The 24,176-nt window shown below is 42.8% G+C and overlaps 2 protein-coding genes across 6 annotated transcripts in view; both read left to right on the forward strand.

Moving 5' to 3' along the window:
- The first annotated feature begins 4,876 nt into the window (after positions 1-4,876).
- LOC111962011 (fibrous sheath-interacting protein 2-like) lies at positions 4,877-9,022 on the forward strand. 2 transcript variants are annotated; one of them, XM_023984751.2, is made up of 6 exons: positions 4,877-4,973; positions 7,546-7,608; positions 7,788-7,946; positions 8,247-8,336; positions 8,538-8,656; positions 8,822-9,020. In XM_023984751.2, exons 1-6 carry the CDS (start codon positions 4,950-4,952, stop codon positions 8,970-8,972), a joined length of 606 nt encoding a protein of 201 aa, XP_023840519.2. In that variant the 5' UTR covers positions 4,877-4,949; the 3' UTR covers positions 8,973-9,020. The 2 variants fall into 2 exon arrangements, with proteins under 2 accessions (XP_023840519.2, XP_023840518.2); XM_023984750.2 differs by lacking the exon at positions 4,877-4,973 and adding an exon at positions 7,102-7,207 and having other exon boundaries at positions 8,822-9,022.
- A 9,094-nt stretch (positions 9,023-18,116) lies between these two features.
- LOC111962012 (uncharacterized) overlaps positions 18,117-24,176 on the forward strand; it is a 238,509-nt gene continuing 232,449 nt past the window's right edge. Inside the window, exons 1-4 of one of the 4 annotated variants that reach the window (XR_011479651.1) lie at positions 19,683-20,092; positions 20,133-22,301; positions 22,446-22,521; positions 22,652-23,367. Coding sequence is in view for 1 of the 4 variants with exons in the window: in XM_023984752.2 (XP_023840520.1) it covers positions 21,873-22,301; positions 22,446-22,521; positions 22,652-22,758 (612 nt within the window). In the remaining 3 variants the exon portion in view is untranslated. Of the gene's footprint in view, positions 18,716-19,682; positions 20,093-20,132; positions 22,302-22,445; positions 22,522-22,651; positions 23,368-24,176 lie in introns of those variants that run through there. The other 3 variants (XM_023984752.2, XR_011479650.1, XR_011479652.1) reach the window with 3 other exon arrangements.

Consider the following 24,176-nt stretch of genomic DNA (forward strand, 5'->3'; position numbering starts at 1 on the left):
AATATTGTTCCATAAAGGTGATCAAAGATGAACAAACAGATCAACTCTCCGCTTTCGGTAGAATGACATGAAATGTTTATAGAGCTTCTAATGTAGGCTACAAAAGGCAACTTCTATCCACACATTTATATTATCAAAGCTTCTTCCACCATGTTTCTTGGCTGTTAGCTACACTCTCAGAAATCTACTCATTCCATATGCACTGCGGCGATTGACAACTGTGGCCGCACGCGACATAGGGTCACCACCATGCCAGTGCACTCCTGCCAAGCTTTAGCACGCACCACCATCCTGGGCTGCAGGAGAGTCATCAAACTCCAAAGCACCCGCCAAATTCAGACATATGCCCACAGACCCACTTAGGAGGTGACTCTTTATATAGCCTAATGTCATGTTAGACAGATCAACCATCCACCTTGGACAGGTCTTGAACCCCTTRAATAACAAATCATCATTATGAGATGATAATGGCAGATTATAAGAGGTTCATACATGCTCAGGTCCAGTCTTACATTAGTATGCAGTTAAGGCATTGTATTATACCTGCAGGCTTTAAGTAAAGTGTTACAATTTCAGCATTTTATGGCAATTAATTTAATCTCATAGTTTYAGAAACAGACGCCTCACAAGTCCTCAACTGGCAGCTTCATTATATAGTACCAGCAAAACACCAGCCTCAACGTCAACAGTGAAGAGGCGACTCCGGGATGCTGGCCTTCTAGGCAGAGTTGCAAAGAAAGTCATATCTCAGACTGGCCAATAAAAATAAGAGATTAAGATGGGCAAAAGAACACAGACACTGGACAGAGGAACTCTGCCTAGAAGGCCAGCATCCCGGAGTCGCCTCGACTACGCCTGTTGACGTTGAGACTGGTATTTTGCGGGTARTATTTAATGAAGCTGCCAGTTGAGGACTTGTGAGGCGTCTCATTCTCAAACTAGAAACTCTAATGTACTTGTCCTCTTGCTCAGTTGTGCACCGGGGCCTCCCACTCCTCTTTCTATTCTGGTTAGGGCCAGTTTGCTCTGTTCTGTGAAGGGAGTAGTACACAGCGTTGTACGAGATCTTCAMTTTCTTGTCAATTTCCCGCATTAAATAGCCTTCATTTCTCAGAACAAGAATAGACTGATGAGTTTCAGAAGAAAGTACTTTTGTTTCTGGCCATTTTGAGCCTGTAATCGAACCCACAAATGCTGATGCTCCAGATACTCAACTAGRCAAAAGAAGGCCAGTTTTATTGCTTCTTTAAATCAGGACAACAGTTTGCAGCTGTGCTAACATAATTGCAAAAGGGTTTTTTAGCCTTCATAAACTTGGATTAGCTAACACAACGTGCCATTGGAACACAGGAGTGATGGTTGCTGATAATGGGCCTCTGTATGCCAATGTAGATATTCCATTAAAAATCAGCCGTTTCCAGCTACAATAGTCATTTACAACATTAACAATGTCTACACTGTATTTCTACCCGTTTTGTCACCAAAGCCCCATATACTACCCACCACTGCGACCTGTATGCTCTCGTTGGCTGGCCCTCACTACATATGCGTCGCCAAACCCACTGGCTCCAGGTCATCTCTAAGTCAATGCTAGGTAAAGCCCCGCCTTCTCAGCTCACTGGTCACCATAGCAACACCCACCCATAGCATGCGCTCCAGCAGGTATATTTCACTGGTCACCCCCAATAACAACACTTACTTTGGCTGCCTTTCCTTCCAGTTCTCTGCTGCCAATGACTGGAACAAATTGCAAAAATCACTGAAGCTGGTTGTCTTATCTCCCTCACTAACTTCAAGCATCATCTGTCAGAGCAGCTTACCAATCACTGCACAGCCAATCTGTAAATAGCACACCCAACTACCTCATCCCCATATTACTTTTCCTCTTGCTCTTTTGCACCCCAGTATCTCTACTTGCACATCATCATCTGCACATCTATCACTCCAGTGTTAATGCTAAATTTAATTATTTCGCATCCATGTCCTATTTATTGCCTTACCTCCCAACTCTTCTACATTTGCAAACACTGTACATAGATTGTCTATTGTGTTATCGACTCTTCGTTTGTTTATGTGTAACTCTGTTGTTTTGTCGGACTGCTTTGCTTTATCTTGGCCAGGTCGCAGCTGTAAATGAGAACTTGTTCCCTACCTGGTTAAATAAAGGTGAAATCAAATTTCTTATCAATTTGTTATTTTAATGGACTAAAACATTGCTTTTCTTTCAAAAACAAGGACATTTCTAAGTGACCCCAAACTTTTGAACGGTAGTGTATGTTTATACTGTGTGTGTGTGTATGTAAACTCAGCAAACAAAGAAACGTCCTCTCACTGTCAAATGCGTTTATTTTCAGCAAACTTAACATGTGTAAATATGTGTATGAACATAAGATTCAACAACTGAGACAGAAACTGAATAAGTTCCACAGACATGTGACTAACAGAAATAGAATAATGTGTCCCTGAACAAAGGGGGGGGGGGGTCAAAATCTAAAGAAACAGTCAGTATCTGGTGTGACCCACCAGCTGCATTAAGTACTGCAGTGCATCTCCTCTTGGACTGCACCAAATTTGCCAGTTCTTGCTGTGAGATGTTACCCCACTCTTCCACCAAGGCACCTGCAAGTTCCCGGACATTTCTGGGGGGGAATGGCCCTAGCCCTCACCCTCCGATCCAACAGGTCCCAGACGTCCTCAATGGGATTGAGATCCGGGCTCTTCGCTGGCCATGGCAGAACACTGACATTCCTGTCTTTCAGGAAATCACGCACAGAACYAGCAGTATGGCTGGTGGCATTGTCATGCTGGAGGGTTATGTCAGGATGAGCCTGCAGGAAGGGTAACACATGAGGGAGAAGAATGTCTTCCCTGTAACGCACAGCGTTGAGATTGCCTGCAATGACAACAAGCTCAGTCCGATGATGCTGTGACACATCGCCCATGACCATGACGAACTCTCCACCTCCAAATCGATCCCGCTCCAGAGTACAGGCCTCGGGTGTAACGCTCATTCCTTCAACGATAAACGTGAATCTGACCATCACCCCTGGTGAGACAAAACCATGACTCGTCAGTGAAGAGCACTTTTTGACAGTCCTGTCTGGTCCAGCGATGGTGGGTCTTCGTCATCCAGCGAAACACTGCAATGTGTGTCTGTTGGCCCTCTTGGCAGTGGGTCGGAGACGTCCTTCAAACTTCTTGGGGGTCGTACTCTGAGTATCGCCACCCCAACGGCCCATGTTATCACAGAGGACTTAGAAGTCTACTTCTAAGTAGACTCCTATGGGTCCATTCGGCAAAACCACTCCCACCATCACCGACCAAAGTTGCAAACATTGTGTCCTTTCCAAAATAGACTATATTTTTTGTATTTAATTACTTGTAAACTTCATACTTTGTATTAGTTCCAATAGGCCTCCAGTGTTGTTGTTTGCTTGAACGGTCACTGAGGCTCTATTTAACGTTAAACGATAGTTATTTCAGATGCAGCAGGTTTAGATACTTAGCTAACTAGCATTGATAGCTTAGCACCAAAGATACAGGCTGAGAGACTAGGATTCCGGTACATTTTCCCTGTAAATGTCTTCTAACAGGCTTAATGTTACATCAGAATTTCTGAACCAAGAGGCGCAACATCACAAAACTTTCTTGAACGCTTGCGAAAGAAACCAAGCAGACCAGGGCGGGGTTTAAGAAGTGAAAATTCTTGCATTGGTTGTTAATTTTGTCAATCTAAAGGCACAACCCGAATTCGAGCCAATAATAAGTAGTTCAACATGTTACTCCACAACCTTGTGAAAATGACATGTTTTCATTTGAGTCAAAACAACTTTATCGAAGGAGTGCCTTTTGATTTGACAGCCTGCGATTTGAGATTCTTGGATCCAACGGCCGTGTCTTTGTGAGACGCAGAGTAGGTGAACGGATTATTTCTGCATGTGTGATTTCCACCGTGAAACATGGAGGAGGAGGTGTGATGGTGTGGGGGTGCTTTGCTTTATTTAGAATTCAAGGCACACTTAACCAGCATGGCTACCACAGCATTCTGCAGCGATACGCCAGCCCATCTGGTTTGTGTTTAGTGGGAGTGTCATTTGTTTTTCAACAGGACAATGACCTAACCCACCTCCAGGCTGTGTAAGGCCTATTTGACCAAGATGAGTGATGGAGTGATGGAGTGATGCACCAGATGACCTGGCCTCCACAATCACCTGACCTCAACCTAATTGAGATGGTTTGAGATTAATTGGACCGCAGAGTGAAGGAAAAGCAGCCAACAATTGCTCAGCATATGTGGGAACTCTTTCAAGACTGTTGGAAAAGCATTCCAGGTGAAGCTGGCTGATAGAATGCCAAGAGTGTGCAAAACTGTTATCAAGGCAAAGGGTGGCTACTTTGAAGAATCTCAAATATAAAATATATTTGGATTTGTTTAACACTTTTTTGGTTACTACATGATTCCATATGTGTTTCATAGTTTTGATGTCTTCACTATTTACAATGGTAGAAAATAGTAAAAATAAAGAAAAACCCTTGAATGAGTGGGTGCATCCAAACTTCTGACTGGTACTGTATAGCTTACACCAAAGGGTAAAATCTATATATTTTGAGCAAAATAGTGCGTCTCGCGTCTGTGGTCTATGATTTATGCTTAATGATGTGGACTGCAAATTACATCATGATGGGAGTAGGCCTGGGCTCACAGAAATAAGAATGAATAGAATGGGCTTGGAACTCTAACCCTGGAAATTGACTGGTAAACTCATGGGTACACTCCCAATGGCTGCCTGGTATTGTGACGCAATAATTTCAATGGTATTTGAATTTCTATTCATTCTTATTTCTAAGCAGTTTAATATTCAGTAGCATCTCAAGCTTTGGCAACCTCAGATGAAGTACGATGTTTTACCGGCTCATTTTGGAGACCGAAGTAGGCCTAGACTTGTAGCATGGACGGCGACGAGGCCCGAAAAGTAAGTCAATTTCTATCGCTATAGGCCTAGCCTTGAAATGATTGACTGTAGACAGTTTTTGTATTGATTACACTGAYAAATMTATGGAAAAGGGTGCATGTCTGGGGTTATGTGTAAATCCCCTGCTCCCAAAAAGGCTCTTACATATTCATTTTTATTTACAAATACAAAAAAATTGCATGGATGGACATTGACAGGAATAAAACCTAGTATTGACGTGGTTGTACTGTCCTAATACACCCTCACATGGCAATTTTGATCCGCATAGATACTAATCATCTGGACCACAGGGATTGGTGGAAGTCATGCAAAACAGTTTTTTCCGCATTCATGTAAAGATGGCACTGAAGCAGACACATTGAGCACACGTTTGGCATGTCAAAGCTTGTTGTACTAATTACATAGGCCACCAATAAAGGGGATGGATACAATTTGGGATTTTAACTTCCCTGACCAGGACAGTCACGCAATACTGGAATATAAAAGAAAACCAGAAACCCTGAACATGTGAGTAGATATATCATTAATGAGCTAGCAATGCTGTGTGTGCGCTCATCCGGAAAATGAGTGTGCGTGGCTTTTGACAATTCAGTATGGGGTGCACGTCCAACTGACCGTCAGCTGGCTAGAGATCGTGTGTGTGGTMTAACMTTACGGATTCAAATAACCCATTGAATGTCAGAATACAACTACAAGGATTATATTAATTCTAGGTATAATAGATTGAAGCTAGTATAAACTGCTGATCGTCTCTTATGGGAACATGTAGCAGAAATCTATTGCTTCATGCTAATGCTAACTAGGTAGGTTTTGACCTTTTGGTAGGGGCGCGTCAGTTTTAGCTAGGTGGCTGTCACTGGCTAGAAATCGTGTGTATGGTGTACTGATTCAAAGAAACCATCAGATGAAATGTCAGAATATAATTCATTATATGGCTAATAGATTGACGTTAGTATCAATTGCAGATATTTTATGAGAGCAGGTCGCATTGTTAGTCTATGCTCGCTAGCTAGTTAGCTAGCTTAACTTGCTAGCTAGCTAATAATTTTGATGTCAGATCTACTTAGCTAGCTAGTTCTTACCAGTGTCTGGATATCGGCGTTTCAGAGCAAGTTCAACCATCATTTTCCCCTGGGAATGCTGTGCCATGGTGTTGTATCCCTAGATTAGCAATGTATGTGTGTGTAGCTGTCAGTCAGTGTCATACAGGTTCGATTGCATCACTATCAGAATAAAATGATATGATACCAAGGTAAAACGCAGTAACTGCAGCCAAGGGCAGGTTGAAACCAAGCTAAAGAGCACTAAGTTCAGTTACTGCCATTTACCTTGGTTTCACAGTAACTTTTGCAGTTACTGCTAATACGACCCCATTTTCTCCAAAACACAATACAATAGAGGCAGGAAACTTGTCCACTGACTCGCCAGACATGACCCTAGTGAACCAAGGTCCTCTACTCCACCAATTAATTCACACATAAAACGGTCAACCGAATCGTTTCTAGTCATCTCTCCTCCTTCCAGGCTTTTTCTTCTCTTGATTTTATATTGCGATTGGCAACTTTCATAAATTAGGTGCGTTACCGCCACTGACCTCGTTCGTTTTTCAGTCACCCACTTGGGTATAAACAATGAGGAGATGGCACGTGGGTACCTGCTTCTATAAACCAATGAGGAGATGGAGAGGCAGGACTTGCAATGCGATCTGCATCAGAAATAGAACTGACTTCTATTTTAGCCCTTTGCTATGCAGACGCTCGTTGGCGCGCCCAAGCAGTGTGGGTGCAATAATTGAAATATAGATTTCTAAATTCATTTGGTGTAGTCAGCCTGTTAGTCGTGATAATGCTTTAAATCCATCACTGCAAATAACTTGACAGTTTCGAAATCGAATACATGTTGATCACATTTAGGGTTGAGGTATGATTCTGTGGAAGGCTTGGCAACAGAGTGCACCTGTGCAGCATGCCCAGGCACAACTGAGGCTGCGCTTTATGGAGCGGGCACACCATAAATAAGCCTGTAGACTATATCAATAGGTTAAGGCTACAAAATCTTTCATAGTGTTTATATCAGTACAACAACATAGGTCTATCAGATAGCGACGTTTGGGGGCATAGGCCTACCTTTTCTGGAGATACAGGATAATCAAGTTTCAGTTATGACATCACTTGTTTACAATATTAGTCAATATGCCTACTATGTCAAAAAGTGCGGGCAAAGAAGAAGAAAATGTGAGTAGGCCTAGGATAATGCTTTGTTCGTTCTTCATATTAATYTCGCTTCACATTTGTATAATTCTAAAGATGGATGATGAAAGTCTATGAGATGAATATGTAGCCTACAGAATCAGTCATCGTGTAGGCCTATGGTTAGTTGACTACTTTAAGAATAGTTTAACAATGTAAATGGATCAAACAAATTTGTTTTAGATATGAGCTTGATTCAACATTTTTCATGTAAAGTGAATTGGCAAAAGGTGGAATTATTGCAAACCAAGTGACAGGGATGGGGTCTACTATCAAAACCCCACGTCTAAAAAGTTTTGTCATGATTGTCTCTGTCTTTGTAGGGGTTACAGGAAGCCCCAGAGAGGACATTCCCTGTATTCTTCAGAGGAAAACTAGGGGAGAAGGTTAGTGTGATAGTATGACATTCCAAATGATCTGAGATCCTCATTTTCTTTCAAATTAAATGTTACCTAATTATATATTTTTAATTACTTCCTCCCCATTTCCAGTCCTAATTCCACAACCATTCCCACTGTAGTATCCATTGCCCTGACATTGAGTTTTTTTAAAACACAATCCACAGCTCCATCAGGAGACCCCCGGGTTTGACCTGTTGGACCCCAACAGAGTCAAAGATGTTAGTTATAACTGCCTCCACGACAAACACCTGAAGTGTTTTTTCCGCCATCCGGAAAGGAAGAAGCGGCTGGTGAAGCAAGGCCTCATCACCTCAAATGAGAAGGCATGGCAAACCTCCTTTTCCTTACCAAAATCTAAAAGTGACACTTATATGGAACTGAGAAAATTGGATAGGTGTAAGCAATATYATGGCTAGGTGAAATGTTTGCCATTTTGCTTAGTTTACACAAATCCAAATCTACAAGTGCATATGGTCATTGTTAGTGCAGGTTGAAAAAGAGAATGTGTTCTTAATGTCTTATCAATCAATATTGGGGTAGGGGTTAGAGGTTGATTTGGGGTTGGGTGTTTGTACACATGAACTTCCTCTAAAAATGTCTCTTTTGTGGCTCCTCCCTTTCAGGTGCTGTGTACGTGTAAAGAGTACAATCGCTACAGTATCTACATCAAGTCAGTTCAGTTGCTGTGGGAGAAGCAGTGCTGTGCCCAGCAGGTTAGAGTGGTCTACTTTCTAGATGCACAATTATAAAAACACAAAAGCTATATTGTAAGACACACCTTTCCATGCGTTTTATTTCAACTGTGTATGTAACTTGCTGCCGCTCATGGATCGGGAAAGGGTTTTCTGATGAAGTGACAAGACCAGGAAATACTTGCAAGGTTGCAAATTAATCTTTCTCTCTCTCTCTCTCAGAAAACGCTTTTGAAGCAGTTCCTAGTCTTGCAGCAGCAAGGGGAGGTTCCGTCCCACATCTCACTGACGGATATTAGAGAATGGCTCATTGCCAAGGGTAGAAACTACTTCAAGAACACGTGAGTGTTATTAGAATCTTTTACCCAAATTTGTTAAAAAAACATAAGCAACGGTGTGGAATAACGTTGACCTCCTATCTAGCAATAACTTAAGAAATAGATATGGTGGACAGTTTGAGTTGTAGAAAAATGAAAATCATGTTTTATGTTCCCTTGTATGTGAAGGTTTCAGATTGAATGGAAGAGAGGGAAGAACCTTCACTTGGCCGAACTGGCTTGGGATGTGAAACGACGCCTCAGGCTTGAGGAGCTGGAAAGAGAAGTGTGCAGGGAGCTGCGCCTGGAGCGCCGAACCTCGTCGGGATTGGACAGGTAAGGATGGAACAGCGGCACTCCTAGGGCTGATATCAACTCATAGTTGCTTAAGCAGCAGTAGGACCTCAGTGTTTCTGTTGGTATCTTCATCCATTTGCCTCTCTCTCTCACCCGTCTCTCTTAGCCTGGTAGCCAGATGGGAGATTGGAGACCCCTGGGCATGGAGACACACACACCTCTGGTAATGGACTCTCCCTTCAGACACTCCACCTCCTCGATGGACACTCTTTCCAGTCAGATCTCGACTAGAACCTCGAGGTTGCTAGGCTACATACTTCCAGACCACGTATGCCAGACCACCAACTGAAAGACCTAGCAGTGACTCTGATCACTCTGGAACCTTGTCGACTGTGACGACCTGCTCACCACATTCAGCTAGCCCTCAGTGGTAGGTCATTTTGGTCATGAACATGTTCCCAGCTTTCACTCTTTGGGGCTGTAGACATATTACTGCTTCCCTGTCCCATCTCCTGGGAAATCCATATCCAAGTACAGTGCAAGAAAAAGTATGTGAACCCTTTGGAATTACCTGGACTTCTGTGTAAATTGGTCATAAAATGTTATCTGATCTTCATTTAAGTCACAACAATAGACAAACACAGTCTGCTTAAACTAATAACACACAAATAATTTACTTTTTCATTCTTATTGAACACACCGTGTAAACATTCACAGTGCAGGGTGAAAAAGTACACTCAGCAAAAAAAATAAACTCCCTTTTTTAGGACCCTGTCTTTCAAAGATAATTCGTATAAATCCAAATAACTTCACAGATCTTCATTGTAAAGGGTATAAACACTGTTTCCCATGCTTTTTCAATGAACCTAAACAATGAATGAACATGCATTTGTGGAACGGTCGTTAAGACACTAACAGCTTACAGACGATAGGCAATTAAGGTCACAGTTATGAAAACTTAGGAAACTAAATCAAATCAAATCAAATTTTATGTCACATACACATGGTTAGCAATGTTAATGCGAGTGTAGCGAAATGCTTGTGCTTCTAGTTCCGACAATGCAGTAATAACCAACAAGTAATCTAACCTAACAATTCCACAACTACTACCTTATACACACAAGTGTAAAGGGATAAAGAATATGTACATAAAGATATATGAATGAGTGATGGTACAGAACGGCATAGGCAAGATGCAGTAGATGGTATAGAGTACAGTAATACATATGAGATGAGTAATGTAGGGTATGTAAACATAAAGTGGCATAGTTTAAAGTGGCTAGTGATACATGTATTACATAAAGATGGCAAGATGCAGTAGATGATATAGAGTACAGTATATACATATACATATGAGATGAGTAATGTAGGGTATGTAAACATTATATTAAGTGCATGTGTTAAAGTGGCTAGTGGTAAATTTTTACATAATTTCCATCAATTCCCATTATTAAAGTGGCTGGAGTTGAGTCAGTATGTTGGCAGCGCCGCTAAATGTTAGCGGTGGCTGTTAACAGTCTGATGGCCTTGAGATAGAAGCTTTTTCAGTCTCTCGGTCCCTGCTTTGATGCATCTGTACTGACCTCGCCTTCTGGATGATAGCGGGGTGAACAGGCAGTGGCTTGGTGGTTGTTGTCCTTGATGATCTTTAGGCCTTTCGTGACATCGGGTGGTGTAGGTGTCCTGGAGGGCAGGTAGTTTTCCCCGGTGATGCGTTGTGCAGACCCACTACCCTCTGGAGAGCCTTAAGGTTGTGGCGGAGCAGTTGCCGTACCAGGCGTGATACAGCCCGACAGGATGCTCTCGATTGTGCATCTGTAGAAGTTTGTGAGTGCTTTTGGTGACAAGCCGAATTTTTCAGCCTCCTGAGGTTGAAGAGGCGCTGCTGCGCCTCTTCACAACGCTGTCTGTGTGGGTGGACCAATTCAGTTTGTCCGTGATGTGTACACCGAGGAACTTAAAACTTTCCACCTTCTCCACTACTGACCCGTCGATGTGGATAGGGGGTTACCCCCTATCGATGTGGATAGAGTGGTAAAGAGGCCTTTCTACTGACTCTGAAAAACACCAAAGAAAGATGCCCAGGGTCCCTGCTCATCTGTGTGAACGTGCCTTAGGCATGCTGCAAGGAGGCATGAGGACTGCAGATGTGGCCAGGGCAATAAATTGCAATGTCTGTACTGTGAGACGCCTAAGACAGCGCTACAGGGAGACAGGACGGACAGCTGATCGTCTCAGTCGCATGCACCTCGTGTTAAAACAACACGAACTCGTACATCCAAACATCACACCTGCGGGACAGGTACAGGATGGCAACAACACACTGCCCGAGTTACACCAGGAACGCACAATCCCTCCATCAGTGCTCAGACTGTCCGCAATAGCTGAGAGAGCATGGACACGAGGGCTTGTAGGCCTGTTGTAAGCGAAACCTGCAACAATCGTCGCCAGACAGAGGCTACATAACCCTACCAATCGCTGGCACTACGACAAGATGATCTGTCAAATAAATGTGCTCTCACTGACCATTCAAGTTTTGGTTATCAGCAGCGGTCGATGGAACGATTCCGCCGATTTCATCGTCGAAAGGAATTGGAGTCGTCTACTAGTCACAGAGGCCTTACTCGCGAGAGCGTGGAAATTCGATTTCGAGTGGAGAGAGTCTTCATATTGCTATGAGCGAGAATCCGGAGTGATGCATCCAGAATACAAAGTTCACTGCGAATTCTCGGGACTGAAGACCCATGTTGTAGTATTTATTCACAGGGCAGTGCTCCACACGCTGAGTGCTGTTTACAGGATATAGAAACCTCCTGCACCTCATATGGTACCCTTATCCTCTAGCCTATAACGACTGACATTGACCTTCTCCAGCCAATGACGAGAATAGCTTATCGCAGCGCATACTTCGAGTACTAACGTATCTATGTGCGAATTTTATCCATTGCGTCTAAGACACAGGATACTGTCCTGTTCTAGCCATGGCCAGCGCACACAAAAGCATCGTACTACTACAACTACTCATTAGCACGATCTTGACCGAAACCGTTTTGGCATCGGCGCGTTGTAATAAGGTAACGAGCACCAATAAGCCATCCTCCAGATATAAATGTCCATTGGACATCTTTGCATGCCCTAGGTAGCTAGAGAATACAGTGGAGCATTTAAAAATTACAGTGTAAGTGTAAAAAAAGTAATGGAAACCCTGAGGCTAAGACTTCCCAGAGAACACATCTACAACAGCATAGAAAGAACTGCAGCCATAATCATATGTGCCCAGTTGCGCAGACAATACGATATGAGAGCGAAGAATACATCTGGCAAGTAACATTTAATTTGCTGCTGGTTAGCCACCAGCCATTACCGACATGATTACAATCTCTGATATTCAATAAATTCCCGACGCTTTCCTTATTCAACGAAAAGCATTTGCCAGTACGAATCGAGTTGAATATCCCCATTATCTGTTCGCCACCTCTACACAGATATTAAGATGTGCATCATCTTGTTCAAGAAGATCCTCAAGATTAAATATTGTAGTGATTCCTATTTAGCAAATTATTTAAACGTGAAACGAGCATGTAGTTCATTACTAAAATATTATATCTCAATAGAAAAAGTCCTCTGACAGTACAATAACAGCAGAAATGACAATTACTAACCATCTTCGTAGCCAGCCAATTCTATATCACCAAATTTATAAAAGATTTACACGAGTAAGACAACTAAAATGTAGAGATGTAAGTTAATATCACCATCTCCATCACATACTGCCCATACCCACAGAGACAACTGGCTATGATTCCACCGGTCCCAAGGTCTAGCGTTTCAAAGATGACATACGCAAAAAAATAGAGATAAAATTAATCAGATAACCCTATGACAACTATCATCGAGACAGAGACAGTCTGCTCATAAAACATCAATTGTTTATACAATTAAGTACCAATTGTAATGTTTGTTCGAACATAATGTGCAATTTAGATGACTAACTGATTACAATCTGGCTTTGATAAACAAGACAGCTCACCATATACAGATCACAAAATACTTCAGTCACAGAAAACATAGTCCATAGCACTATTATACTCTGGCTAGTCTAGTCAGCCTAAACTGACGTATACGCCAAGAAACTACCATCATTAAAACATTTATACTAACAACAAAAAATAACCAAATGGATGCTTATCAGGCAATATCGAAAAGATGAGCAGCTGCGTACTTAAAGCAACCGCTGTGTTGATTTTTTAAAATAAAACCCTACGAGAAGAACAAAGCCCATCCAAGCGCTGTCACTACAATAATAATGATGAGCAGACAACCTCGCTACGAACACATGTCTCTGCAGAGCTCTTGTTCGAAACCAAAACAGTAAAATCACCTGAAATAAACTCACGAAGCACTAACTTATCATATCTATTGAGGCAAATAATTCTATCTTCTATCTTTAGATATGAAATCTCTAATCCAGTCATGAAATGGTTATGTGTGTTGCTCTAAGAGAAAGCGTACCTATCACTATTCCACAACGATGTTAAAGTACTTGTATATGATTCATTAAATGACGAAATGCTACCACTATCCTATCTGCCGAATTCATCAAAACCTCATCCCAACTAGTTACAAAAACGTTTATGGGTGTATGCACATTAGTGAGCAAGTCTCATCCGATGGTTTGGAGCTGCTTGTGCTCCATAGAGATACTGGATCGCTTATCCTAGCTATCCCTTGAACTATAGAAATAGATATCTACATGTCAAATTACCCAAGGCCCTAATAATAAATACGATCTGAAATAACAAACTTGTTCGAGAACGCGATCGAGATTTAAGAGATATGTATACAGTCCCCATTATCGTAAGACGCAATGCGATAAGTTTTCTTTCAGGGATATACAATAAGCAAACTCAGAGCGAAAGCCGAGCCCGACAAATACTATCCGTACAAGTGTATAAAATCAACAGCAGAAATGGCTACCCAACAGGGCATATTCAGAAGACAATGTAGAAGTTTCTCGCCCTTTGCTGGTCAACGAGGGACCCTAGGTACTAGCTAGACAAAAAGTACTATACCGATCCAATTACTCAAAAATGGCTCTTGCACGAGTTCGGAGCCTCAAGAACCTTCTACCATACACCAAGCTAGAACACCCCAATCACCATATCTATACATTGCCTTGTATACATCTAGCGTTGGCAAACACGTTAGATTATGTCGTCTAATAACAGATCCGATAAAATATGAAGCGCAGTTTGAATAGCATGACCCTGAACACAGAAGCTTCCTTTCTCAGAATGCACTTCCTGCTGGAAGTTTGCCTGCCAAATGATTCTGTATTTACTCACCTGATATATCCTTCAACATCGTGCATAGGAGTAAACATCTGATTCACGTAGGCATGTTTTACTTACAGATACCAATAGATAAACTGTAAGGATAATAGTGACATTCTGACAAACATGATAAGTAGCATCTAGATCCAAGAGTACAACCATTATTAGAAAAGCCGCATGTTATCACAAGAAACCTACTGCATGAATAAGATTTCACCAAATGTACACATACAGCGTCACCCTCCGTCACTAATTATCTAAGAATAGTAAGTATTAAGTTTTTGTCTCTATGAACAATAACATTCGATACTAGCTTCTATAGGGGACAGTGGCGACTGTTTTTACTTTGGAGAAAAAAAATCATTGCCCAAATTAACGCCCTCTTACTTTGTCTACATACAATAATCAATGAGATAGTGACGTTATCTCTGTAATTGATTTAAGCTGAAGTGTATATGTTGACCCTTGGTTTTAATAAATGGTTGACCCTACTTTGGCAGCAATAACCTCAACGTTTTCTGTAGTTGCAGATCAGACCTGCGCAACGTCAGGAGAATTTTTAACCATTCCTCTTTACAAAACTGTTCAGTTTAGCAATATTCTTGGATGTCTGGTTGAACCTCTCTTTGAGGCCCTGCCACAGCATCTCAATCGGGTGATTGGTCATACTCTGACTGGCCACTACAGAAGGCATATTTCTTCTGTTGTAGCCATTCTGTTGTATTTACTTCGGTGTTTTGGGTCGTTGTCCTGTTGCATCACCCAACTTCTGTTGAGCTTCAATTGGCGAACAACTTAAATTCTCCACAAAATGTCTTGATTAACTCTTGCAATACATTGTCCATTGATGATAGCTGCTGTCCAGACCCAGAGGCAGCAAAGCACTCCAAACCATGATATGATGCTCCCTTCACCATACTTTACAGTTGGGATGAGGTTTTGATATGGTGGTGCTGTTGCTTTTTTTCTCCACACAGTGTTGTGTGTTCCTTTCAAACAACTCAACTTTAGTTTCATCTCTCCACAGAATATTTTGCCAGTAGCGCTGTGGAACATCCAGATGCTCTTTTTCGAACTTCAAACGTGCAGCGATGTTTTTATTTTGACAATTGGTGGCTTCTTCTGTGGTGTCCTCCCATGAACACCATTCTTGTTTAGTGTTTTACGTATCGTAGACTCGTCAACAGAGATGTTAGGATGTTCCAGAGATTTCTTTAAGTCTTCAGCTAACACTCTAAAATTCTTCTTAACCTCATTGAGCATTCTGCGCTGTGCTCTTGCAGTCATCTTTGCAGAACGGCCACTCCTAGGGAGAGTAGCAACAGTGCTGAACTTTCTCCATTTATATACAATTTGTCTAACCGTGGAGTGATGAACATCAATGCTTTTAGAGATACTTTTGTAACCCTTTCCAGCTTTATGCAAGTCAACAATTCTTAATCTTGGGTCTTCTGAGATCTCTTTTGTTTGAGGCATGGTTCACATCAGGCAATGCTTCTTGTGAATAGCAATCTCAAATTTTGTGAGTGTTTTTTTAGGGCAGGCAGCTCTAACCAACATCTCCAATCTCGTCTCAATGATTGTAGTCCAGTTTAGCTGACTCCAATTAGCTTTTGGAGAAGTCATTAGCCTAGGGGTTCGCATACTTTTTTCAACTTACACTGTGAATGTTTAAATGATGTATTCAGTATAGAAAAGAAAAATACAATAATTTGTGTGTTATTAGTTTAAGCAGAATGTGTTAATCTGTTGTTGTTATTTAGATGAAGATTAAATCTAATTTTATTGCCACTGTATTTGGATGATATGATGTGATATGCGTTTGTCACTTTGGTAAATGTAAAAAGTCTAGATGAGGAAGATGATTAAGTTGCAACAATGGAGACCACACATTTGATATAGAGTAATTACACACAAAAAAATGAAAGGTATACTTTACTTAAAAAAACATTTTTTGATATGGATTAACATGTGTTTTGATTTCTAACATACTGTAAATCTTAATCAATTCTGTTGATGTACTTTTCTGTGGTCATATATACAGATTACTGTTAGGGACTTGCTGCTAATGATTGGACACATACAGTGGGGGAGAACAAGTATTTGATAAACACTGCGATTTTGCAGGTTTTCCTACTTACAAAGCAGTAGAGGTCTGTCATTTTTATCATAGGTACACTTCAACTGTGAGAGACGGAATCTAAAACAAAAATCCAGAAAATCACATTGTATGATTTTTAAGTAATTATTTGCATTTTATTGCATGACATAAGTATTTGATCACCTACCAACCAGTAAGAATTCCGGCTCTCACAGACTGTTAGTTTTTCTTTAAGAAGCCCTCCTGTTCTCTCACTCATTACCTGTATTAACTGCACCTGTTTGAACTCGTTACCTGTATAAAAGACACCTGTCCACACACTCAATCATCAAACAGACTCCAACCTCTCCACAATGGCCAAGACCAAGAGAGCTGTGTAAGGACATCAGGGATAAAATTGTAGACCTGCACAAGGCTGGGATGGGCTACAGGACAATAGGCAAGCAGCTTGGTGAGAAGGCAACAACTGTTGGCGCAATTATTGAGAAAATAGAAGAAAATAGAAGAAGTTCAAGATGATGGTCAATCACCCTCGTCTGGGGCTCCATGCAAGATCTCACCTCGTGGGGCATCAATGATCATGAGGAAGTGAGGGATCAGCCCAGACTACACGGCAGGACCTGGTCAATGACCTGAAGAGAGCTGGGACCACAGTCTCAAAGAAAACCATTAGTAACACACTACGCCGTCATGGATTAAAATCCTGCAGCGCACACAAGGTCCCCCTGCTCAAACAGGCGCATGTCCAGGCCCGTCTGAAGTTTGCCAATGACCATCTGGATGATCCAGAGGAGGAATGGGAGAAGGTCATGTGGTCTGATGATTCAAAAATAGAGCTTTTTGGTCTAAACTCCACTCGCCGTGTTTGGAGGAAGAAGAAGGATGAGTACAACCCAAGAACACATCCCAACCGTGAAGCATGGAGGTGGAAACATCATTTTGTGGGATGCTTTTCTGCAAAGGGGACAGGACGACTGCACCGTATTGAGGGGAGGATGGATGGGACCATGTATTGCGAGATCTTAGCACAACCTCCTTCCCTCAGTAAGAGCATTGATGATGGGTCGTGGCTGGGTCTTCCAGCATGACAATCGACCCGAAACACACAGTCCAGGGCAACTAAGGAGTGGCTCCGTAAGAAGTATCTCAAGGTCCTGGATGGCTGGCGCCAGTCTCCAGACCTGAACCCAATAGAAAATCTTTGGAGGGAGCTGAAAGTCCGTATTGCCAGCGACAGCCCGAACCTGAAGGATTGGAGAAGGTCTGTATGGAGGAGTGGGCAAAATCCCTGCTGCAGTGTGTGCAAACCTTGTCAAGAACTACAGGAAACGTATGATCTCTGTAATTGCAAACAAAGGATTCTGTAACCAATATTAAGTTCTGCTTTTCTGATGTATCAAATACTTATGTCATGCAATAAAATGCTAATTATATACTTAAAAATCATACAATGTGATTTTTGGGATTTTTGTTTTAGTATCCGTCTCTCACAGTTGAAGTGTACCTATGATAAAAATTACAGACCTCTACATGCTTTGTTAAGTAGGAAAATCGGCAAAATCGGCAGTGTATCAAAATTACTTGTTCTCCCATCTGTAACTAGCTCAGTATTGGAGGAGGTAAATAGCATCCTGATCCCTGCCTTGGTTGACCTTATAAGGCTGAGAGCTTCAGAAAGTGTGCAGAGAGTATGCTCCCCATCAGCAAAGACACCACGAAGATTCAACCCAGGGCTCTGTCAGCTGTACTCCCTACTCTCCAAAGTCAATGGTGATCTGTCTCACTCAGAGTCCTGACAGTAGGTCCTCCCCAATCTCCATTGATGAACCAGTCACTGCTGTCCAGACTTATTGTAGCAGCAGTTCTCTCTCCAGTGAGGAACGAGCACACTCTACCTCCAGTCAGATCTCTACTAAGAACCTCCTGGCTAATAGGCCACATTCTACCAGGCCCCAATCTGCCAGGCCCCAATCTGCAAAACCACCACCTGCTAAACCACCACCTGCTAAACTACCATCTGATAAACCACAATCTGATAAACCACCATCTGCTAAACTACCATCTGATAAACCCCAATCTGCTAAACCACAATCTGCTAAACCACCATCTGCTAAACCACAATCTGCTAAACCACCACCTGCTAAACCACAATCTGCTAAACCAACACCTGCTAAACCACCACCTGCGATCCCACCACCTGCTAAACCACAATCTGATAAACCACAATCTGATAAACCACCACCTGCTAAACTACAATCTGCTAAACCACCACCTGCTAAACTACAATCTGCTAAACCACAATCTGCTAAACCACCTACTGCCACTGACTACTCTGGAACCTTATCTGCTGTGGTAGGTCGTGGGCATGTCATCCCTGTCAAACTGACCTTGGCCCCTTTCTCCTCCTTACTCTCCAGCGAAGAGATCAACACCAACCTCCCCTCCAGCAGCCTCCCCTCCTCGTGCTCCATCAAGCTTTTAGACAGAATGAGTGACATTCCTTGCTCTCTGGCTGTGAGCTCTATTTCAGCTGTTCCTGGACCTGACTCTAGCAGGAGCCCTATGCGGGAGAATCAATTTGCTACTGAGGTCTCGTCGATCTGCCTCAGCCAAGATAGAAATGGCCAAGGAGGGAGTGTGACACCTCCAGCCCCTTTGGATGTTTCCCTCCCCTCCATTATTGAGCGGGCTGGCGGACTTGTATGTTCCGTCATCTCCCAGTCTTTAGCAATTGTGGAGGCGCGGTCAAGTGTGAACAGTGAGGAGGGCTCTCCATCTCCCACCACAGTCTCCCATTCTCCTACAAGGGTGTTTGTCAGCCACTTAAGGAGTAGCCCACTAGGTGAGGACCTTGTAGATTCAACACTTGCGGATGTTATCTCTGTCCTGAAAATGGAGGGGATTCTTTCCTCCTCTCCGACTTTGAACGAGGAGCTGCTTGATCTCTCCTCCAGTTGTTCTTCGTCATCCAGCGAAACAGTGCAATGTGTGTCTGTTGGCCCTCTTGGCAGTGGGTCGGAGACGTCCTTCAAACTTCTTGGGGGTCGTACTCTGAGTATCGCCACCCCAACGGCCCATGTTATCACAGAAGACTTAGAAGTCTARAGTGATGAGATCATTGACGAAATCCTTATTATAATGAGGACCAAAAAAGATGATGACAGTGGAAGTGACGTCTCTGGTGCATCAACACCATGCAACACACCAGCACCACAGAGCCGGTCCTCTTCTGCACTGAGGGGAGTGCTTCCCCATGACAGGAGGATACTCAGCACAACACTGCTTGGAATCCAGAACACACTAGACAGTGAGAACCTCTCAACTTTGACCAGAGTTCTGACACCTTTGACCTCAGAGAAAGCTACACTGACACCTGCTGTTCTGAAGATCAGAAGGGAGATGTCTAAGGAAGTGGCCACCGAACTCCAGAGTTTATTGATCAAGGAACCCCTTACTGGCACCCAGACACCATCCAATGGACATGTTTGCACTTCTGGTTCTGCCCCAAGGGAAGCTGTGTGGGACATCCTGAGGAAAACCAAAGAGGAGGCTTCCAACAAAAGCCTGAATAATATTTCCTCTGTTAATTTGGATGAGCGGCTCACAGACTCCATTGCAGATGCCTTATATCCAAAGTTGCATGACACATTGGAGTCCAAGAGAGAGCTGCAGTCTTCTTATTACAGCTCCCAGATCAGCTGCAGCCTCAGCCCCTTCAAAGTCACTGCTGTCCAGACTTATTGTAGCAGCAGTTCTCTCTCCAGCCTAGAGCCTAGAGCTCCAGGAGTTCACTGACCCACTATCTGAGTCAGTATTGTGTCTCCTGGATAGGACATTTGGAGATAAAGCTCAGAACTTAAAGACAGGTGGGGGTGTTTTACAATATGTCACAGACCCACCCTATAAGAAGCTTTTGATTGGACCCCACACCAACAACATCAATGTGGTTGTGCACACGATTGCAGTGGAGGAGTTGCCTGTTGAGGGTTGTATTGCGCAAAGTGAGGCAATTCATGGCCTTCACAAGAAGCAAAAGTTACCTTCCAGCACCAGTGACAGAGGGAATGAGACCCCGAGCCCTACTAATTGCCTAGTGGAGGGTGTAGTGGGCAAACTGGTACGGAAGATGCTATTTCAGGGCCTTGACATCCCTGAGGTACCCATGAACGACAGCCGCTCGGAGAACTTTCAGCTACAGTATGAGCTGGTTGCAAAGCTTTGTCCTCTGATGGTAAGGACAATCATGGCTACAACCATAGCCAATCAACCACCTACTTTTCAAGAAGCAGGGATGTCTTCCGAGAACATCCATGTAAAAGAGCTGTGTGAGGCAGGTATCAAACCTCTCAAAGAGAACAATGTACCCGATGACTCTGAGACAAACATCATGGTCAGAGGGGCTTTGAGTGAAATTGAATCCTGTATGATTGAGACCTCCGACAAGGACTCTCCCAGTCTACATTCCACACCAGAGGTGGTTGTAGACCTGATCACCAAGCTGCTTCATGGGTATGAGCTTCACTCAGAGGACTTTGCATCACCTGTGTCATCCCCAACACCAACTCTCTCTGATGTGGCAATGGACATGGTGGTTTCTGTCCTTCGGAACATGTCCGATTCCCCAGACGTTACCTCAGCATTGGAAATGACCAAGGATCTCAAGACGCCGTACTCCCGCCCKTCAAGTGCAAGGATTGTAAGTGCCCTCTGCAGAGAGCTGYAGGAGCACATGGGCTCTCCTGARGCTCTGAMGCGAGCTTTGAGCCGCGGCAGCGGGGAGARGACAACAGCCATTGCGAGMGCAGTCACCAGGGAAGTCAACCGTCTGGGTTCAATCGTACCCAAAGTCTCTGTCCGGCCGCTTTCTTCAGACATCTGCCTAAGGACAGACCAGGACAAGGTCATGGTTAAGAGCCGATGTGGCTCGGCTGAGGCGAAGGCATCCCAACCGGTGTATATTATTGTTCATGTAGAGGCGGTGATGGATATCATTGTCCGGCTGCTGTCTCTGATTGTTCCTCGGACCCAGGATAAACTGGCCAGCTGGACCCTAGTTGAGGATGTGACCAACAAGCTGTCCAGTGCTCTGTGGGTGAGGGTGACTAACAGGTGGAGGGAAGCAAATGTCTGCCTGAAGACAACAGACATCTTTCAGTTGGTGCTGTCTGTGCATAGAAAGTTGATGCAACGCTATGGCACAGAGGAAGCCCTACAGAAGATAGTGTGCCACAAGGCACCCAAGCTGCACAAGGACATTGTCTGTCTTGTCACGAACGGAATTATGAATGCACCATCCAAACTTCAAGGCACCAAAAATCTGGAATCTACTCTCAACTTGAAAGAATTGACAGCCTTGTTTAATGAAATGACAACCCGTCAATCTTTGAATAAGAAAGCTGAGCAGAGCAGCATCAAGACTGAGATTGAACAGCCGGAGTGGTCCACTGTGGAATAAGTGACATCCGGTTCCACCAGCTTCATTAGGGAGCTTATATTAGAAGAAGTACTGATGAAGCTTGTCAAGAAGATATGCCGTATGCCAAAAAGGACCAACAAGCGTCAGCGCATCCAGATCAGTGATCTGGTGACTGAGCTGATTCGATTGTTCGATGATGAGGTGGCCAAATATCTGATTGAGGCAATGGAAAGCCAGCAAAAAAGTTTCAATTCTAAGATGACATCGAAGCTGGCAGATGCCATCTACACTGACCTTGGGAAGGTCAAGCGTTTGAAACGRTCCTTGAAAATTGACGATATATTTGAGGATCAGGAGATGCTTTCKATTGTCTCTGACATTGTTTCCCACAAGCTACTGGCCATCTTGAAACCCTCAGTGCCCAACCCATATGACCGCGAGACCTCAGACCTTGAAGACTCATGCAGTGATGATGTGGAGGATGCGGAATCTGAGGGGGTGTATTATGCCACCGGCAGAAAGGTAAGACAAGCTCAGATTACTCTTGAATGGTCATTGGTTGTGCTTTTTGATATCGGCACCAGTAAGTATAGTTGTATAATTATAGGAATATGTAAAGGAAGTGAAATTGAAGTTTAATTGTGCATCCTTGAATTCTGATTACAGTCCAACATGAGCGTCGTCCTTACAGGCAGTACAGACCAGCCAGAGTTGTACATTGCGGTGGATTCTCCACCTATGAGTGAGTATTCCTGGGGGGAAATGTTCTTATGGGACAATTATATATAAAGAAGTATAAAGAAGTAATAAATTATTGTTTTATCAGACAATTGTCCATCTGAAATTCTTACATATTTTCATCTTCTTGCCAGTTAAATTATCCAAGATGAGGAAAGGCATCCGGGGCTTCTTCTGGGGAGTCCAGAAGGCCTGGAAACGCTTGGTCACCTGCAAGTCCTCTGGGTCCTCTGATGGGTAGCCTGGATGACGTGCAGCCCATGTCAGTTGCTTTTGCAAGGCTACATCTGAGGAGGACACCACAACTGGCCTCAATACAACATTTTTATTTTTGTTGTTCATTTCTGTTTTCATTTTGAGTCCCCTAATGCTGCTATATTTGAACCAGGCTGTCAGTGGACTAGCTTACCATTAGTTTATACTCCTTAAGGAAGATCCACTATAGGCTACTCAACACCAAAATTCCATCTGGGTCTTTTGATCCCTTATTAGCTCCTACTCCTGTAACTAGGAATGTGATCTTCTAAAAGTCATTCAGACATCTACAGCTTCGACTTTGATTTGGAAGATAAGCTAAGAAGCCCAACCAATTGACTAGATGTGCTGTACATCTGATGCCCTCTCCCTATTGTAATCATTGATCCACGTCCATTGCAGCCTCTACATTTGATGTAGATATATAGCCTAAATTAAAGAATTACAAGGAGGGTAGGCCGACAGCAGCTTCTACTCTTACGATTAGGAAAGTGGTGCTAAACTTTTTGGGCTTTGAGGAACTATGTATTTTATTTTTCAATCACTTACATCCTTTTTAATGGTTGTTTTAATAAACCATTTGTATTTTGATTAATATTGTATCTTTCATAATTTTTCATTTTAATTTAGGTATTCATTTGATGACATGGGACTAAAGCGTAGTTTATACCCTACATACGTACACAAGAAATAACTACAAGCAGCTACACAACAAACACTCTACTCACAAAATGCTAATCCTGCGTTCTTGTGTTACACACGAAGGGTATGAACTAGGCTTAGTCATTTTATGACTTCAAAAGGGTATATAATGGTATCCATAGTGCAGTATTAAGATATTCATTATGGAGCTTTATATTATAGTAGAAATAATGTAAGTGAATTGATGTATGTCAACTTGATGGCGATATTTGCTTGCTCAACAAAAGCTATATTGGTGTTAAACGGTCTGAAGTTGCATAACATTCACATATTTATTTAATTGGCACAGCCCTGAAAGAGGTAGAAAAGGTCTCAAGATGGCAACAAATATATTCTATCAGAAAATTTAATCGAATCAATGTATTTATCACATGCGCTGAGTAGAACAGGTGAAATGCGTAGTTACATCTTCCTCTAACTCTGCCTTGGCAGAGAAGGGCTTGATGAATCATATACAGTATATTGAATTCAGAGTTTCTAGTGTGAAATACAACATTGCTGTCTGCCAAATTAATTAGCAGTATTAAAGCAGTGTAATATACACTGAGTGTACAAAACATGAGTGCTCTTCCCATGACATAGATGGACCAGGCAAATCCAGGTGAAAGCTATGATCCCTTATTGATGTCACAGTGTAGATGAAGAGGAGGAGACAGGTTAGTGAAGGATTTTTAAGCCTTGAGACTATTGAGACATGGATTG

This window comes from Salvelinus sp. IW2-2015, linkage group LG4q.1:29 (genome assembly GCF_002910315.2).
Source record: "Salvelinus sp. IW2-2015 linkage group LG4q.1:29, ASM291031v2, whole genome shotgun sequence".
In the NCBI taxonomy this organism is placed as follows: Eukaryota; Metazoa; Chordata; class Actinopteri; order Salmoniformes; family Salmonidae; genus Salvelinus; species Salvelinus sp. IW2-2015.

What these genes read in the sequence shown, in the direction of transcription:
- LOC111962011 (XM_023984750.2), top strand. Translation starts at nt 7,166, where the DNA reads ATGCCTACTATGTCAAAAAGTGCGGGCAAAGAAGAAGAAAAT. An exon ending in GAGGAAAACTAGGGGAGAAG is followed by an intron (nt 7,609 to 7,787) that starts GTTAGTGTGATA and finishes CACAATCCACAG; the next exon opens with CTCCATCAGGAGACCCCCGG. An exon ending in TCATCACCTCAAATGAGAAG is followed by an intron (nt 7,947 to 8,246) that starts GCATGGCAAACC and finishes CCTCCCTTTCAG; the next exon opens with GTGCTGTGTACGTGTAAAGA.